Here is a 17293-nt window from a genome sequence, read left to right as displayed (position 1 = left end):
TTTTAGGTGGCTACACTTTATGTATATGATAATGTTACCGTTGTCTACCGGTGACGAGTCCTTGCTTCCCCAATGTTGAAGTATAACACAAGAGAAGCACGCCACCGAGGCAAGTTTAGAGTGGAAAGTAGAGGCTTTATTAAAGGACAGCAGAAAAGACTTCTCCCGAGGAAGAAGGGGATCCAAGAGGTGAAATCCATGGAAGGGCGAATGTATTCCCCTTTTTATAGCTAAGGTCTTCTTTTAGCTTTCCCACATTCCTGTCACATTCCTGTCCTTTGTTCCTGTCCTGTTAAGGGTGGGGCACAGGTGGGCCAAAGGAGTAATCTGGGCAGGAAGGACTTTTGGGTCAGCATCTTCAAGTTTGCTGGGAGCTGTTTCATTAATACTTCTTTGGGATGGGCTCTGGGCCTTGGGGACATTAACATTCCAAGAGTGGTTCTGCCCCGCCCCCCCATTCTCAACATGGCCTCATAATGAAACAACACACCTAAGGCTTTATTCTGGCTGTAGATCTCTTTAGAAAGCTGCACCAAGTTTAGAGTGCCAGTAAGTATTGCTTGAGAGGATACATTGCTGTTTTATTATTAATTTGATAGGCAAAAATTAATGTCATTGAAATATTTTAGTAGGTGAAACAAGTAGGCGAAATAATTGTACTGAGTAGCACATAAAGAACTGCATAAAGAAATGGAAACTGAGCATTTTAGGCTTAGTGGTGTTCTGGGAAGTACTGTCCATACAAGTGGATGTTTTTGTAAGCAGCCACCTCTAGTCTAATGATTCTTATATCACTTTTTTGGTTGTTAATACAGACCCCTTTGAGAAAGTTATAGATCTTCTCCTTAGAAAAATGAAAACCTCTGCCTAAAATTCTGCATTGTGTTTTAGGAGTTATTGGACCTTCTGAAAGCCATCCTTGGATCTCAGGTGGAAAATCTGTATTCTAGTCTGAACAGTGAGAAATAAGAATCATTGGTGAGTCTTTGGCAAACCAGACCTCTGATTTTGCTTACCATTTGTAAATTCCTGAACACTAGCTTTGCTGGGTACTGCCAAGTTGAAAGGGAAGTGAGCCAACCCAAGGATCGTGTTTTGCTAATTTGGCAGCTCATGTCACGAATGCTGTAAGATTGTGCATGGTTTGACTTGTCATGGACAGGCTCTGTTGAAACATGAATTAACCAGTCTTTAAAAAAATAAGTATGTATAGGCATACTAAGTATGCCTAGTTTTTGGCAGCTTTCTCTTAATCTTGAGTTTATCTTGAAAACTTCCCCCAGACATGATCTCTATCCATGTTTTTGCATTTCCTTTTTGTTCTTAATTTCTTCTGTACCTTAGTCTTTACTTCATGACTTGTCACAATCCTGAATGGTAAACTGTATATAGAGGTGGGTGGGTCTGGTATTACTGTTGTAGGGGACAGATGAGACAGGACACCGAAGATAGCATGAAATAGTTTTATTTGGCTGCAGCCAGGTTCAGAGGGTACAGCTTTTGCTGTAATCAGTTAATCCCCTGAACCCCAAGTTCAGGTAGTTTCAGAACTTTATACCCAGCACATAAGGAGAGGGGCTTAGAAGTTCACAGTCTGCAGAAGCTCACATAAAAGCAGCTTTTTCTTTCACAGTTCTGGGCAAGTTAACCCTTCAAGGACAACACCTGAGAAGGGGAGAGCTTTTTCTCTCTTTCTTTCCTGCCCCCCGCCCCCCCCCCACCAGCTGTTACCATGGAGCCCAGTTGGTAACTTCTCTTATCTTAGAAATGTAGACATCTCTGTGAAGCCCAGTTCAAGGCCAGAGGCCTTGTTAAAGGATTTGTCTTTTTATTATCACATTTTGCATTTGCAAACACACTTTTACAAACTACTATACTGGGTAAATGTTTGTGAAAAACTAGTAAAGGGGCATTCAGCACCTGGAGTGCTGATTTCTTCCAGGCCAGTGGCCAAGTAAAATAGAATAACAGGAAAATAGGAAGTTTGCTTACATTGAACTCTTTTGTAGAGACTCTTGCTGATAGTCCTAAAATCAATTATGGTGAAGATTTCTGAAGAAGATCTTCTGTGGAGGAGGGGGTGCCACTACACTAGGACTGGTAGGGAATGGACAGTAGCGTGACTCTGAAATATGCAGAAATACATGTGAGTGAATAGTATGTGCTCAGAGATGCTCAGAGTTTCTTTCTTTTTTTTTTTAAAAATAGTGCTGGGTAATTGAACCCAGGAACTCATGCTAGGCAAATGTCTACCACTGAGCTGTACCCCTTTCTCTATTAAGGCTTTATTCAGTTAATGTATTTATTTGAGATGGTCTTTCTGTGTCGTTCAGGCTGGCCTCAAATTTGCAATCCTCCTGCTTCAGCCTCTCAAGTAACTGGGATATAGGTACTGAGTATGCCATCATGCACCTGATCAGGTTTTAGTACTAAAATTCAAACAACTAACTTAATTGTAGTTTGATGTTTTCTAGGCCCTAATTGTCTTTTTCTCCTTCATTTATATTATTTTTTGGTCTGACTATAAAAGGCTGTTTAAAACTTTCACAAATTAAATTACAGAATATTTTCCTTAGTCTTTTTGCCTTTCACCTTTGTTTTATGATAAATTTGACCTGCAGAATTTTTATATATTTGTGGCTAATAAAAATTTTACTTTTTGTAGTTTCTTTCTTTAGGTATAAACTCTTCCCATCCCGCTAAAGTCAACTTTTCCTCTCCACATTTTTTAGTTTTCCTTTAGGATGATCCCTAATATCTTCGTAGAAACTAAATTCTTTCTTAATTGCTTCACTCCCCACAGAAAAGTAGAGTCAGATACAAAAAAGAAGCCAGCTGAGTAGGGTGGGCTGGGGGAGGGTGGTGGTGGCAGCTGAGGTCTGTAATTCCTTCTACTCTGGAAGCTGAGGTGGGAGGAGCACTTGAGCCCATGAATTCAACCCCCTCCAAGGCAAGGAACAGAGAGATCAGATGATGCCAGGTCTCAGAACAGACAAACCTCCGAACCCCAAAATCGTTCTGGGCCCTGGCTCCTGCCCCAGTGTGTTCTCTAGTAGCCTTCTCTGATTGTGTCCCTTTTTAGATGCTCAACAGATGCTCAGTGAGCAGAGGCTGACTCTGGGAAGGCTTGTCCTCAATGCCTTGTCTTTTCTTTGGCAGGTCTGTGGTTTTCCTACTTGGAGGACATAATGTTTTCTAAGCTAGCGCATCTGCAGGCTGTTGCCGTGCTTCGTCGTGGAGTTCATTCTTCAGTGGCTTCTGCCACATCTGTTGCAACTAAAAAGACAGTCCAAGGACCTCCATCCTCGGATTATATTTTTGAACGGGAATCTAAATATGGTGCACATAATTACCACCCTTTACCTGTCGCCCTGGAGAAAGGGAGAGGTATGTATTGAGTAGTTCACTTTTTTTTTTTTTAATATTTTTTTTAGTTGTCAGTGGACTTTATTTTTATTTTTAATTTATTTATATTTGGTGCTGAGACTTGAACCCAGTGCCTCACACATGCTAGGCAAGTACTCTACCACTGAGACACAATCCCAGCCCTGCTTGAAACTTTTTATAAAAATGAATTGCTTCTATATTCTCTATTTCCCCAGATGCATTGAATGCCCGTGTTGTAGATGAGGTTCATTCAGCCTTGCAGGGCATCCAGTGTCTCCATGGGTCCACAAAAATGAGCAGCTAGTCTTCCTCATGGTGGGCCTCACCAGAGGGAATGTGGGAGAAATACGGAAAGTACCATAATATCGCTGTCTTTTTTTTCCCTGTTAGCTTTGATTTTGGTCTAATTTTTGACATAAAGGAAAGTTGTAACAGCAATACTAAATATTTTCTTTTACTTTTATTCTTATTCAGATTCCCTGAGTGCTAACATTTTACTGCTTTTGGAATGCTCTCTTTCCCCCTCCCAACCTATCTATGTACTGTACATTTTTTCCTGAGCTGTTGGAGAGCAAGTAGCAGATACGATGTATCTTTACCCCTGAATACTTAGTGTGTCTTCCTAAGATATAGGACTTACTTTTATCTTGTGTAATTACTAAAATCAGGAAATTAACACTAGTATAACACCATTATTAATCAAAAGATCCAGATTCATTAGTTGTCCTTCATAACAAAAGAACTTTGGATTATGAGTTATATCCAGGTGTCAGGTTTATTGTCTTTTTTGTTTTTTGGTCCTGGGATTAAACCCATGGGACTCTACCATTAACTACATTGCCTGCTCTTTTTAATTTTAATTTTGAGACAGGGTCTTACTACCTTGCTAAGGGGGCCTGAAATGCATTCTTCCGGCCTCAGTCTCTCCAGTCGCTGGGATCCTAGGTGTGTGCCACTGTGCCTGGCAGGTTTAGTTGTCTTTCATCCAGAACAAGTTCCTCGATATTTATCTTTTTGATCTTGTTATGTTTTGAAGTACACTGGCTGATTTTGTAGTGCTCTGCAGTTTGTGCTGGTGTTTGCTTGTGATGGCAGTCAGGTCAGACACCTGTGTGCAGTGGTGTCCTGCCCTTCACAGTGCATCACGGCAAGAGATGCCCATTTACTGCCGGTGTTGACTTCCATCGCTTCGCTTGACAAGGTGGTGTCTGCCAGGCTTCTCCAGTGCAAAGTTACATTTCTCCCTTTGTATTAAGAATTTTCTGGGGACATAGTTTGAGACTGTAAAGTATCCTGTTACTCATGAAACTTTTACTTCTAATTTTAACACCCATGATTCTTGTCCAAATAAACTATTACAGTGATAATTGTCAAATGGCGACTTAATCTGCATTTTCAGATAATAGCCTTAACAAATTAGACCAAACTTTATTATTTGGCTTTGTGCCAGAAGATGAAAATATATTAAATATTTTGTCATTACCAGTATTATTTGGGACCAGTACTATAATATAGACATATTTTCTTTTGACTAATGAAAATATAGATTTATGTATTACATATTTGGAAACAATTTATTAAAAATTTTCTTCACATACATTAGCAGAGTGTGGACCCTGAAAGTCTGGCTGCCTGGGTTCTAATTCCTGTTTCCTGTGCCAGCCCAGGCTAGTTATGACATGAGCTTCTATTTGTTTAGCTCTAGGTACAATAGAGATGGTAACTCTCATAAGGGGGTTTTTGATAAGGTGTGAAAGCACATAACACAGTGTGGCACATGGTAAAAGACGAGTATTAATATCTACAGTCAAGGTTTTTTTTTTAAAAAACTGTAATGCACCTAATGTAAAATTTACCATTTTAAGCATCCAATCCAGTGGCATAAAATGTCATTTACAATGTTGTGTAGCCACCACCTTGGTCTAATTCCAGAACTTTTTCATTACCTCAAAGGAAAGCTCACATCCATTAAACATTCATCCCCTTTCCCCCTTCCCACAGCTGATGGTGACCACTGAGCTGTTTTCCACCTTTTTATAGATTTGCGTATTCTGAATGTTTCATGTAAATGGAATCTATACTACGTGGCCCTGTATGTCCAGTTTTTCACTTGGCCTAATGTTTTCAAGGTTCATTCATCCATGTTGTAGCTTGTGTCAGAATTTCATTCTTTTTCATGGCTGAATAATATTTGATTGTAAGTACTACATTTTGTTTACTATCCAACAGCTGATGACATTTGGATTGTTTCTAGGTTTTGACTGTTATGGAATAGGGCTGCTATGAATGCCATACAAGTTTATGTTTGAACACCTGTCTTCCAGTTCTTTCTGGTATACTCTAGGAGTGGAATTGCAGGGTCATGTGATAATTGTGTGCTTAGCTTGTGGAGGAACTGCCAAACTTTTTCATAGCAGCTCTACCATTTTATGTTTCTACAAGCAATATATGACAATTCCAAATTCTTCACATCTTTGCCCAAACTTGTTCTTTTTTTAAGATTATCAACATTCTAGGGAGCATGAAACAGTATCTTATTGTGGTCCTGATTTGCATTTCCCTAATGGCTCGTGATGCTGAGAGTCTTTTCCTCTGCTAGTTGGCCATTTGTTTTTGGAGAAATATCTATCAAGTTATTTGTCTATTTTTTTTTAATGGATTTTGTTATTGAGTATAAAAGAGTTCTGTATACTAGATCTTTACCGATACATGATTTGCAAATACATCCCTATTTTTTTTCTTTTGGTACTGGAGATTTAAACCTGGGGTACTTTACCACAGAGCCATATCCCCAGCCCTTTTTACTTTTTATTTTGAGATAGGGTTTCATGAAATTTCTGAGGCTGGCCTCAAATTTGTGATCCTCCTACTTTAGCCTCTGGAGTTGCTGTAATTGCAGGTGTGTACCAATTAACCCAGCCAAACATTCCTATGCGTTGTTATATGTCCCTTAATAATTATTGTCTATCATGTGTAACTTCTCTACTTTTTTTATTTTTTAGTAACAGGGATTGAGCCCATGGACACTAAACCAGTGAGCCATATCCCCAGTCCTTTTTAATATTTTATTTATAAATAGTCTCATTGAATTGCTTAGGGCCTCACTGAATTGCTGAGGTTGGCTTTGAACTCACTATCCTTCTGCCTTAGTCTCATGGGGATTACAGACATGTGCCACCATGCCTGGCTAACTTCTCTACTCTTAAATCCTAATTTTGCCTGCTAAATGTTAAAATTAGGTAAAGGTGTCACTCCAGAATTCATAACCTTTTCATGCTGTTCTTGTTCAATGTGTATTTTGAAGCTGGATAGATAAAATATATCCTTAATAATTCCTTATAAACTGAAGTTTATTATGCTTGATCTAAAATAACTTTAACTTGGGGCTGGGGATGTGGCTCAAGCAGTAGCGCGCTCGCCTGGCATGCGTGCGGCCCGGGTTCAATCCTCAGCACCACATACAAACAAAGATGTTGTGTCCACCGAGAACTGAAAAATAAATATTAAAAAATTCTCTCTCTCCCCCCTCTCTCTCTCACTCAATCTCTCTCTTAAAATAAAATAAAATAAAATAACTTTAACAATAAAAAAATACATAGAGTTTTCACGTAGGCATTAGAGGGCTTGCTAGCAGTCTTAATTTTTGGACTTCATGTCATGTAGTCATTTTCTAAAATTGTTTTCCTTCCTGACATATTTTAGGTATTTATGTGTGGGATGTAGAAGGAAGAAAATATTTTGACTTCCTGAGTGCTTACAGTGCTGTCAACCAAGGGCACTGTCACCCCAAGATCGTGAATGCTCTGAAGAGTCAGGCGGACAAGCTGACCTTAACATCGCGGGCTTTCTACAATAACATACTTGGTGAATATGAGGAGTATGTTACCAAACTGTTCAATTACCACAAAGTTCTTCCCATGAATACAGGTAAAGCATTTGCTTTTTTTTTTTTTTTGTTAAATCCCCAAGAAAATCATCTTAATTCCTGATAATTTAAAGCCTTTTAAAATCTGAGCATTTCCCCCCAACTAGGAGTGGAGGCCGGGGAGACTGCCTGCAAACTTGCACGCCGGTGGGGCTACTCTGTGAAGGGCATTCAGAAATACAAGGCCAAGATTGTGTTCGCAGGTACGTGACACTGAATGCTGTTATGATTTCAACATACAATTTCATTTTCCATTTTATTACTGATGAAATATTTCTAATGTACTTGCTTGGTACATGATATGTTATTTGCTGAATGTTTCATAAAAATCAATGAGGAATTTCCTCTTGTTGGATTTGAGTTATTTCTTCATATATGAGATTTTCTTAATTCCTACTCTTCCTCCCCCAAGTGAGTGACCCTATGATTAAATTTCTCATCTGCATATCAGATTTTTTTCCATAGAAGATTTCCAGTTAGATGGCCTATGTTGGAGGGGTTTTGTCATGTTTTGGGGTGAGGATATGTTATCAGGGCCACATCCTTTGTACTGTGTGACTCTTGAGTCTTAATATTGGATGTACCATTGTGTCACGTCCTTCTTAGACGCTATAGGGAGAGGAGGCCTGGGGTTGCCCCATTACACTCCTGAGAATGAGAGGAACAACTTGAATTCTGGTTAGGGAAGCTAACAGTGAATTGAGGTGATGTCATCTAACTTTAGGAGTCTTTATATGATGTTCAAATAACAGGTTTTGACTTTTTAAGGTTTGATTTTAATTTTAAAAAGTATATATTGATTTGTCACTCTGGTCAAAATTATTCTTGTGTAAATTCTTAATAATTGAAATCTTTAATATTTTACCTTGTGAACACATGCTGTTGAATTATAAACCCCATAACACAGTATAAGCCAGAGTTCATTTGATGGACAGAGGCAATTGGTATTTGAGGTGACAGATTAGTATTTCCAAAGAAAAAAATCTTTATATAACTCTGTAACTTGCCATTTTAAAGTCTTATGCCTTAGTTGTAGGACAACATAACTGTCTCTTTCAAACAAAAATAGTATTTTTGGTGATTTTCATTCTTACAGACTGTTTCCAGTCTCTTTCATATTAGCAAAGGGTGCAAAGATATTTTCACCCGAGTATTGAAAGAAGCTGGTGAGTCTGTGGGGTGGAGAGACAGCGGAAGACTGTCCCCAACTGTAAGTCCCCTATACCTGCAGGGTGAGCTGTGGAGGATGAGACACCTGAGGTTAGGCAGAGAACAGATAGGCTCCCGGTCTTATCAGTGCATTTTTTCATAAGCCTGGTCAGAATCAAAACACTCTTGTTTTTAGATGAGCAAAAGACAGGGTTACTTGTGGGCAAGAGGAGGAGAAGGAGGAGGCCCTTGCAAGAGTAGCACTTGGAGATGCCAAGAAGGGTTGAGAAAATAATCCAATACTGAGTTAATGGCATTGCTGCTGGCAGAGGTGGTGGGAAGATATAAAAACATCCTTAATGTAGGTGAACCCCTAACCTCTCTATTATTCTACATTCCTTTCCTTCTGGAATTCTACCCCATCTGAAGTTACCTAGTGAGATACTTTGCTGGCATATGTTATGGTGTTAGTTCCCTACTAGAAAGGAAGCTCCCTGAGGGCCAGGGAGCTTGCTAGTGTGATCTCCCTCCATCCTCTGCTGCTGGAATAGTGCCTGACATCTAGTAGGTCCTCAGTCACATTTATTAGTGGGTAGAATAGTGGTCCTGAAGAAAGGCAGTGGTCTGTCATTTAGATGATAAAGTACTGTAATAGCAAGGAAGGCAAAATGGAAAGTGATTGGTTGCCTTGGGATCTTTTCTACAAATGAAATTGAAAATGCATTCTGTTGGTAGTTACCCTGGAGTATTAGGGTTTTAAAAGGTAAACTACTGATTCTCTATGGAAGGTATTCTCTTTCTCATATCAGTATCATAAATGTGCCTTCTCTAGAAAACATGCACTGCAGATTGGGGTTGGGAGGAGTCCAGGTAAAGTGAGTGAGTTTATCCTTAGGGCTTTATACGACAGCCAGGAGGCTCAGTGGGGAAGGCCTCAGTAGGAGGAATTCAGTAGGAATTCCAAGGCCAGACCTAGTAGCCTTAGGTCAGATGAACCAAGGTGTTTAATATTGGACTAGTTGTAATAGTAGAAGCTCATCAGAGGTTCTCCAAAGTGAATTCTTTTTTTAGTCAGAATTCCCAAAGTATTTTGTATGGGTAATACTTATCAAATTTGTGAGTTTCTTTGGAATAATCACTGTTTCTTTCTCCTTTCTAGCTGGAAACTTTTGGGGTAGAACATTATCTGCTATCTCCAGTTCCACAGACCCAACCAGTTATGATGGCTTTGGACCCTTTATGCCGGGTTTTGAAATTATCCCATATAATGATCTTCCTGCACTTGAGGTACTTCAGTGTATCATGGTGCTTAGCTCATAGTGAATACAAATTATTTTGAATGATTTTCTGTTGAATATGTGGATTAAAAATATGCTATGAGGGCAGAGAAGATAGCTCAGTGAGAGTGCTAACCTAGCATATGTGAGGCCCTGGGCTCCATCCTCAGCACTGCAAATCAACAAGTTATGTGACTTTAGTGAAAATTTGTCTTATTCAAGTTGGGTCAAAGTTTCAGACTCATTCTCAGTAATGATCAGTACTTTGCAATAGTTCTGTGGTCTTAATCCTTAGGACCAACCAACCAAACAGCCTCTTCAGGTTTGTATCTTTCCTAATATCTTGGGTATTACCTGCTTAATTCCTAGATAAAATTTCAGTTTTCAGCCAGCTTTTTAAAGTCATCAAATAGGGTCTTTTTTATTTTTCTTTTTGATGTTGGAGATCGAACCCTGGGCCTCACCCATGCCAAGCACATGCTCTACTACTAAGCCACATCCCTGGCTCCCAAGTGGAGTACTTTAGTAAAAAAGCCTTAAAATAGCTTTAAAATGCCATTTGCTGTAGGTTTTATTTATAATATATTTATATATTGGAAAAATATAGGATAGTATAATTTAAATCCGAAGTATTTATTGAGTGTCTGGGAATTGAACACCAGTGGGAAATGTTACATTTGTGAAGTAGAATATAAGTGTAAAAAACCTTGATTTACATACTTAATTTTTTTTTTTTTTTGAAAGGGCTGATCTGTTTATTCACTTTGGAGGTTGGATACTTTATTCTTTCTTTCCCTCATCGTTTTCACTTTTCCCTCCAGATTCTAATTAGTTTTCATATTTTTTTTAGATAACTAATATAATCAGTACAATTTATGCTTTAAATACTGTGTGCTTTAAAAATGAAAATGAGGGCCGGGGATGTGACTCAAGCAGTAGTGCACTCGCCTGGCATGCATGCGGCCCGGGTTCGATCCTCAGCACCACATACAAAACAAAGACGTCGTGTCTGCTGAAAAACTAAAAAAATAATAAAATAAATATAAAAAAAATGAAAATGAGACGAGTTTGTCTGCTAAGAAGTTGATTTTAAGGTCTATAAGAATATCAAGAAGAGATATGTAATGGTGTTAATTCTAGATGTCTTCTGGAAGTCACCTGTATTCCTATTTAATGAAAAGTAAGTTAGAATACTACTTGTCCTTCACAGTAGTCTAATAATGGGTAGTAAGTCCTGTCCTGGAAGAACGTACCTATTACCCGGTGCATTTTAGATAGCAATATTTTATTAGCATAGAATTGTGGCCATATGTCTCTGATTCTCTGAGATGAACCTAATTTTAGATATTTGGTTTTGTTCATAGACCATCTGATTCTACTTCTTTTTTTTTACACATGAGAGTTCATTTGTCAGAGTTGACAAATAAAGGCACATTGTTCCATAGACAGAGAGAGAATGATCCTACTTTTTTAAAAAAATATTTTGTTTTAGTTGTAGTTGGACACAATATCTTTATGTTATTTTTATGTGGTGTTAAGGATCAAACCCAGCATCCCACATGTGCTAGGCGAGCGCACTCCACTGCTGAGCCACAACCCGAGCCCCTATCTGACTCCTACTTTTTGGTTTTGGAAATATAATCATTGTTCATTTGGTTTTCCCAAGTAGAACTCTCTTTTATCCATATTGATCATAACATGATTTGCATACTTAAAACTGTTGACAGGAAAATGTGTAGTATATGCTTTTAGATTTCCAAATATGGTAGAAAGAAAGTTGTTAAAACTTACTCCTGTTTCTTTTGTAGCGTGCTCTTCAGGATCCCGATGTTGCTGCCTTCATGGTAGAACCAATTCAGGGTGAAGCTGGCGTTGTTGTTCCTGATCCAGGCTACCTAGTGGGAGTGAGAGAACTCTGCACCAGACACCAGGTTGTCTCCCTAACAGATCTAGAGGCTCCTGCCTGACTTCTGTCGGAATTCAGTTGGGATAAGTGTGGAGATTAAATCGCCTTTCCACTAGAGGGAGACATAATCCAAGAGTTTAGGAACGTACTTAGAGATTGCATGGGAGGCTAATTTTTGACAGTTTCTGGAACCCTAGGCCAGAGCCTGTGCTGTGGGCAGAGCTGCAGACCTCCAGGCCCTCACTGTTTCCCTCCTCTCTTCCCCAGGAGCCTTGCACTCTTAATGTCTCCCAAACCCTATGCTGAGTCCCTCTGCTCCAGAAGTTATGGCCAACCCCTTCTCCCACCAAGGCTGATATTAGTGTATTTTGTTTGCCATTGACAGTTTCTGTCACATGGAAGCTATCTGAGGCATGTTTATGGGACAGTTAAGTGATTTTTTTCCCATAGGGTAGCTACCGCCAGAAAAGTCGTCCAACTCTCTCATATTTGCATAAGTGTTCTCCACTGTTTAGAGCAGTACCCCATGGCCTCCTGGGGAGGTAGTGGCCCCCTGCCGCAGACTTCTGGTGTGTGTTGGATTCATAGGGTACTCTTGAAGTTGTGTGGGTAATTAAGACATTTTCACAGATTGGAGGGCATGCGGAATTATACATTTGCTGGGAGAGGGAAATGAAATAAGTTCTCACTATCTTCTCTGTGGAAATGAAAAATGAGAATTAATGCTGTTGTGTTGTTTCCCAATAGGTCCTGTTTATTGCTGATGAGATTCAGACAGGGTTGGCCAGGACTGGCAGATGGCTGGCTGTCGATCATGAAAATGTCAGGCCTGACCTGGTTCTTCTTGGAAAGGCCCTTTCTGGTGGCTTATACCCTGTAAGTTTAGTGTTGAGTTTTCTTTCCATTCTCTGCTCTCCTGAAGCATACCTCTAAAATGCCTTCACATTACTGATTGTAGCAATTCGTGCCTTTCAGATGATGGGGTTTTAAAATTTTTAAAAATTTAAAATGTTTTTATTTGTTCTTTTTGGACATACATGACAGTAGAGTGTATTTTGGCATATTATACATACACGGAATATAACTTACTAGGATAGGTGGTTGGTTTTACCAACAGCACTGTGGGCCACCCGGAATATTTGTAGTAAACATTTTCTGTTTCTGTCTTAGTTGATTTTGCCTAAAGAGTGGAGCATGCCTTGGAATTTGCCATGGCATTTGGTTGGATGGAAGCATTTTACATGATACCTCCTTTTGTAGATGTCTGTCCTTTTTTCCCAGTGTGTAGAAATATGGTATAACTAATTGTTTAGAACCATGGCTAATGAACACAGAGATTGAAAACAGTAGTGTTTTGTTATAGTTCTTGGGTTTACTCTCTAGAACTAATAGTTGGTCTAGATGAAGGCTCTGAGGAGAGGAGTCACTGGTGGCTTGTCTTGCTGAGGGGATGTGTAGCTTTTTTTCTAAGCACCCAGACAGAGCATTTCCCCTTGAAATTGGAGGAGATCTAAGTTATATCTTACAGAAATAGCTTTTCACTTTTAGTTCCAAAGTTGTCTCGTTCTGTGCCATTGAAGTGCACCGAGTGTATTTGCAATGTATTCGGTTATCACTCGGCTGGTGGTAGGGTGACAGATATAAACTGTTGTTTGTTGAAGGTTCTGTGTATCTTTAATATCAAATTTGTAAAAATATTCGTGTTCCTGGTATGCTAAGAATGAGAATACTTAGTCTGAGAAATGACGGGGAGAACTCACTGTCTTCTAGGTGTCCGCGGTGTTGTGTGATGATGAAATCATGCTGACCATTAAACCAGGGGAGCATGGCTCTACATACGGTGGCAATCCACTAGGCTGCCGCGTGGCCATTGCAGCTCTTGAGGTAAAACACTTAACTACTTCTTTAGGTAGTGTTGAAGTGATTTTTAATTTGGGCCCATGATGTAATAAGATTGTGAAATATTAGAGAACATGAAGTACAGAGGAAAGATTTCAAGAGCACAGCATTCTCCAAAGGTAAATTTAACCTGTTGCCTTGGGTTACCAGTCACAGGGGCCTCCGAGAGAATGCCAATCTACTGATCTACTTTTGGCTTAGCAAGCAAAGGTACCCCCCAGTGTGGATTTTGTGGTCTGGAGGTAGATAGAGCCCATGCTTAGCATACCTGAAGTCTTGGGCTTAGTCCTCAGCTCCACACACAAAATGTAGAATTTCAGTGCTTTTAGACTTAGGCATAAAATCATTACCTAGTCTTTGAGGATGGATTTTTTAGAGGAAAGAAAGGAAACTCTGCAATTTAAAAATTAAAGTCTTCAAATTAACAACAAATTATTGTGTCCAAATGATAGTTTATGTGAAATACATCTTTATTTTGCCTTGAAATCAGATTGACAACAGATATCATCAGCTCTGAGCTGATGATGTCTGTTTAATTAGACAACAAATGAAAAAAAAAAAAAAAGAAAACTCAGTTACTCTGTAGTCATGTTTCCTTTGCTTGTAGTCCATGTTGCCCTCCAAGCAACAATTAGAAAAGGGCATTCTTTTTTTTTTTATAACTTTACTTTTTTATGTGGTGCTGAGGATCAACCCAGTGCCTCACATGTGCTAGGCAGGTACTCTACCCCTGAGCCTCAACCTCAACAACCAGAAAAGGGCATTCTTAACATTCCTCAAATTTTTCTTTAATTATAGGTTTTGGAAGAAGAAAACCTTACTGCAAATGCGGAGAAGATGGGTATTGTCTTGAGAAATGAACTCATGAAGCTGCCCTCTGATATTGTGACTGCTGTGAGAGGGAAAGGGCTGTTAAATGCAATTGTTATTAGAGAAACCAAAGGTATGTCAAGCACACATTTTACTCCTCTTTTTTTTCTTTAAAGGAAGAGCCTAGAGTATGTGTGACTTGTTAGCTGGATGCTACTGTAGTTGGGTATAGGGACCCTCTGCTTGAACTGTCCGCTGGCCAGATGGAGTAGTGCGAGCACACATTTAACTGACTGACCTGCCGCCACTCCTCTGAGGCATCAGTTTTTCTGCCTTCAGGGAGTCACACAGCACTTGGAGGTTCTGAGTTATTTTCTGTCAGTCTGGACAGAACACTGTGCTTGGGAGTTTCCTCTTTGCTGTTCTTTTATCCCTCACCCAGATCCTGTCGGAGCAGAAATGATAATAGCAATGAGGATGGTGTTGATAATAAAAATAATGCCAGCTGTCACTTAATGGAGGGTTCAATGTTCCAGAGTATGTTGGTAATAACCTTCAAGGGCTCCTTTTTGGATTTTCTTGTGATAACATTTCCTTTTAAAGCAGTGATTCCAGGCTCGACTGCATTTTATAGAGTCACCTGGGGAACTTTCTAAAAAGAGTCAAAGCCTGGCCTCGCCCCAGAGATTTCTGATTTGATGGGTCAGGGTGGGGCACTGGCATCAGCAGTGGCTCTTTGGTGATTTTGATGTGCAGTCAGGGTTCAGAACATGCCGTGAAGGGATGAGTCTCATCCCACAGCTCGGGCAGCAGGTTCATTTTAGGGATGTGTGGTGGTCACCGGGTTTTGGGTATTGCTCGTGCTGAGTGAACTTCGCGTGTCACACCCAGGTTTTCTGGTGTTAGTTCCTATATAATCAGGTTGAGCATTCCTAATCTGAAAATATGAAATGCCCCAGAATTTCAAGGTTTTGAGCACCAGCATGACACCAGAGGTGGAAAATTCCACACTTGACCTCATGCCCTTTTTATTATGAGGCAGGGTTTTTTCTAATTTGTTGAGGGTCTTGCTGAGTTGCCAAAGCTGGTGTCAAACTTTTGATCCTCCTGTCTCAATCTCCTGAGTAACCGTGAGTACAGGTGGGTGCAAGCACACCTGGAAAGAATTTATTTGCTCATGTAATTTTAATTTTTTGCTTTGTTTTGGTTTTTTGACAGTACTGGGGACTGAACTCAGGGCCTTGTACATGCTAGCCAAGTGAGCTTCGCACCCAGCCAGGAGTAACTTAATTTTTAAGAATAACAGCAGGGTCGGGTATAGCCCAGTGGTAGAGCACTTGGGTACTATCCCTAGCACCAAAAATTAAACAATCAGAATAAAGCTAGCTTGCAGCTTGGTGCGTCCTTTCTTGAGTAGGCACTGGGATTCTCTTTTGCCAGCTGTCACCATGTACATGAAGGGGATGTTCAGACATCTGTCTTTGATGAGCACATGTGTGTGACTATTTTTTTGTAGATTATGATGCTTGGAAGGTGTGTCTGCGGCTTCGAGATAATGGGCTTCTGGCTAAGCCCACCCATGGCGACATCATCAGGCTTGCTCCTCCGCTGGTGATCAAGGAGGACGAGATCCTGGAGGCGGTGGAGATCATTAACAAGACCATCCTGTCTTTCTGAGGGTGGGACCTGTTTAGTGGCTCCTGGGGGCTGGCTGGAGATGGGGGTCCTGAGACAGCCTGGCTCTGAATGCCAGCACATTCTACTCCCACATGCCTTCAGAGACTGTTTTGGGACATATATTTTTTTCAGTTGATACTTAGTAGAGATACTGCAGGTGGCTCTGTGGCACAACTAAGAGAATGAATGGCATCTACATGTGGTTTAGTGTTCTCAGGCATATGTGCTTTCTAAGGTGAGTTGCATCTATCTGCATAGAGACAGCCTTCAAATCAAGTCCTTCAGTATAATTTATATACGTTTTATAATTTCCTTGCCTGGCATAAATGTTTTGTATTTGAAAAAGTTATCTGAGATATTACACAAAAGACTTGCTTGACTTTATAACATTGAATCATTGTAATCACTGAACATTAGGATGATTAATGTTAAAACTAGTTTGAAGTAAACTTCATATTGGCCAACACCAGAGTATTCTACGGATATCATCATTTCTAATTAAGAATTCATTCCTAAATTATGTTTTAAGTCCTTGATGATAATTTGTAAAAATATTGCTTGTTTTAAATATTTCTTTAAATTTAAAATAAAGCTTTTATTTACAATGTCAACCTCTTGGGGAATGTTCTTACCTTGCTTTATTCCTGTGTTTTCTAAGAGCATTTCAGCTTTCTTTGGTGACTTGTAGAAAGATAGGAATTAGAAAAAGAAAATACAAGACTCTCCTATACCCCTTTCAGAACAGTGGCTTTTTTCCTGTGCATAGATACCATTTTTCTTAAAGTTACCCTTTCTGTATGTAATGTTTTACAACTTTACTATTTTTCTTTTTACCCAGAGTTTTGTATTTCTGGTCATTATAAATTCATCTATTCTGTGTGTGTGGATGTGTTACAATTCCATCTCATATTGGGGCCTTTTAGCTTGTTACAGGCTTTTCGCTTCTTAAATAAAGCTTGTGACTACTTCATGTTGTCACATAGTGTGTGTTTTTTTTTTCTTTTCATTAAATCTTATTGACTTTCTTTTTGGCGTGAGCATTCTTGTGGAGTAAATCCCTAGAAGGTGCTCGCTATTCAAAGGGAATGGACTTTTTAAAGTTCAGTGGTGTCATTGTTCCTTACCTCCCTCAGGTCCTAGCATGGGAACGGGTCTTTGGTTCTTGGGTGGTGTCCTGTCACTTCAGAGGAGGTTCAAACGTGTGGGCAGTTACAGGGAGGCCAGTTGCAGTTGGGTGGCGCTGGGGCCAGCTAGGTGTACAGC

The 17293-nt window shown here is 39.7% G+C and overlaps 1 protein-coding gene across 1 annotated transcript; it reads left to right on the top strand.

Annotated features, from left to right (window-relative positions):
* Window positions 1–823: 823 nt before the first annotated feature.
* On the top strand, window positions 824–17000 carry Oat (ornithine aminotransferase). The gene is made up of 10 exons (XM_015498368.2): window positions 824–978; window positions 3160–3387; window positions 7090–7314; window positions 7420–7515; window positions 9621–9748; window positions 11547–11669; window positions 12392–12520; window positions 13415–13528; window positions 14342–14486; window positions 15870–17000. Exons 2-10 carry the CDS (start codon window positions 3189–3191, stop codon window positions 16028–16030), a joined length of 1320 nt encoding a protein of 439 aa, XP_015353854.1. The 5' UTR covers window positions 824–978; window positions 3160–3188; the 3' UTR covers window positions 16031–17000.
* The last annotated feature ends 293 nt before the right edge of the window (window positions 17001–17293 follow it).

This window comes from Marmota marmota, unplaced genomic scaffold (genome assembly GCF_001458135.2).
Source record: "Marmota marmota marmota unplaced genomic scaffold, marMar, whole genome shotgun sequence".
NCBI classification, from domain to species: domain Eukaryota; kingdom Metazoa; phylum Chordata; class Mammalia; order Rodentia; family Sciuridae; genus Marmota; species Marmota marmota.
Note: the sequence above shows the minus strand (reverse complement) of the source record. Positions and strands in the feature narration are given on the sequence as shown.

What these genes read in the sequence shown, in the direction of transcription:
- Oat (XM_015498368.2), top strand. Translation starts at nt 3,189, where the DNA reads ATGTTTTCTAAGCTAGCGCATCTGCAGGCTGTTGCCGTGCTTCGTCGT. An exon ending in CGCCCTGGAGAAAGGGAGAG is followed by an intron (nt 3,388 to 7,089) that starts GTATGTATTGAG and finishes GACATATTTTAG; the next exon opens with GTATTTATGTGTGGGATGTA. An exon ending in AGTTCTTCCCATGAATACAG is followed by an intron (nt 7,315 to 7,419) that starts GTAAAGCATTTG and finishes CCCCCCAACTAG; the next exon opens with GAGTGGAGGCCGGGGAGACT.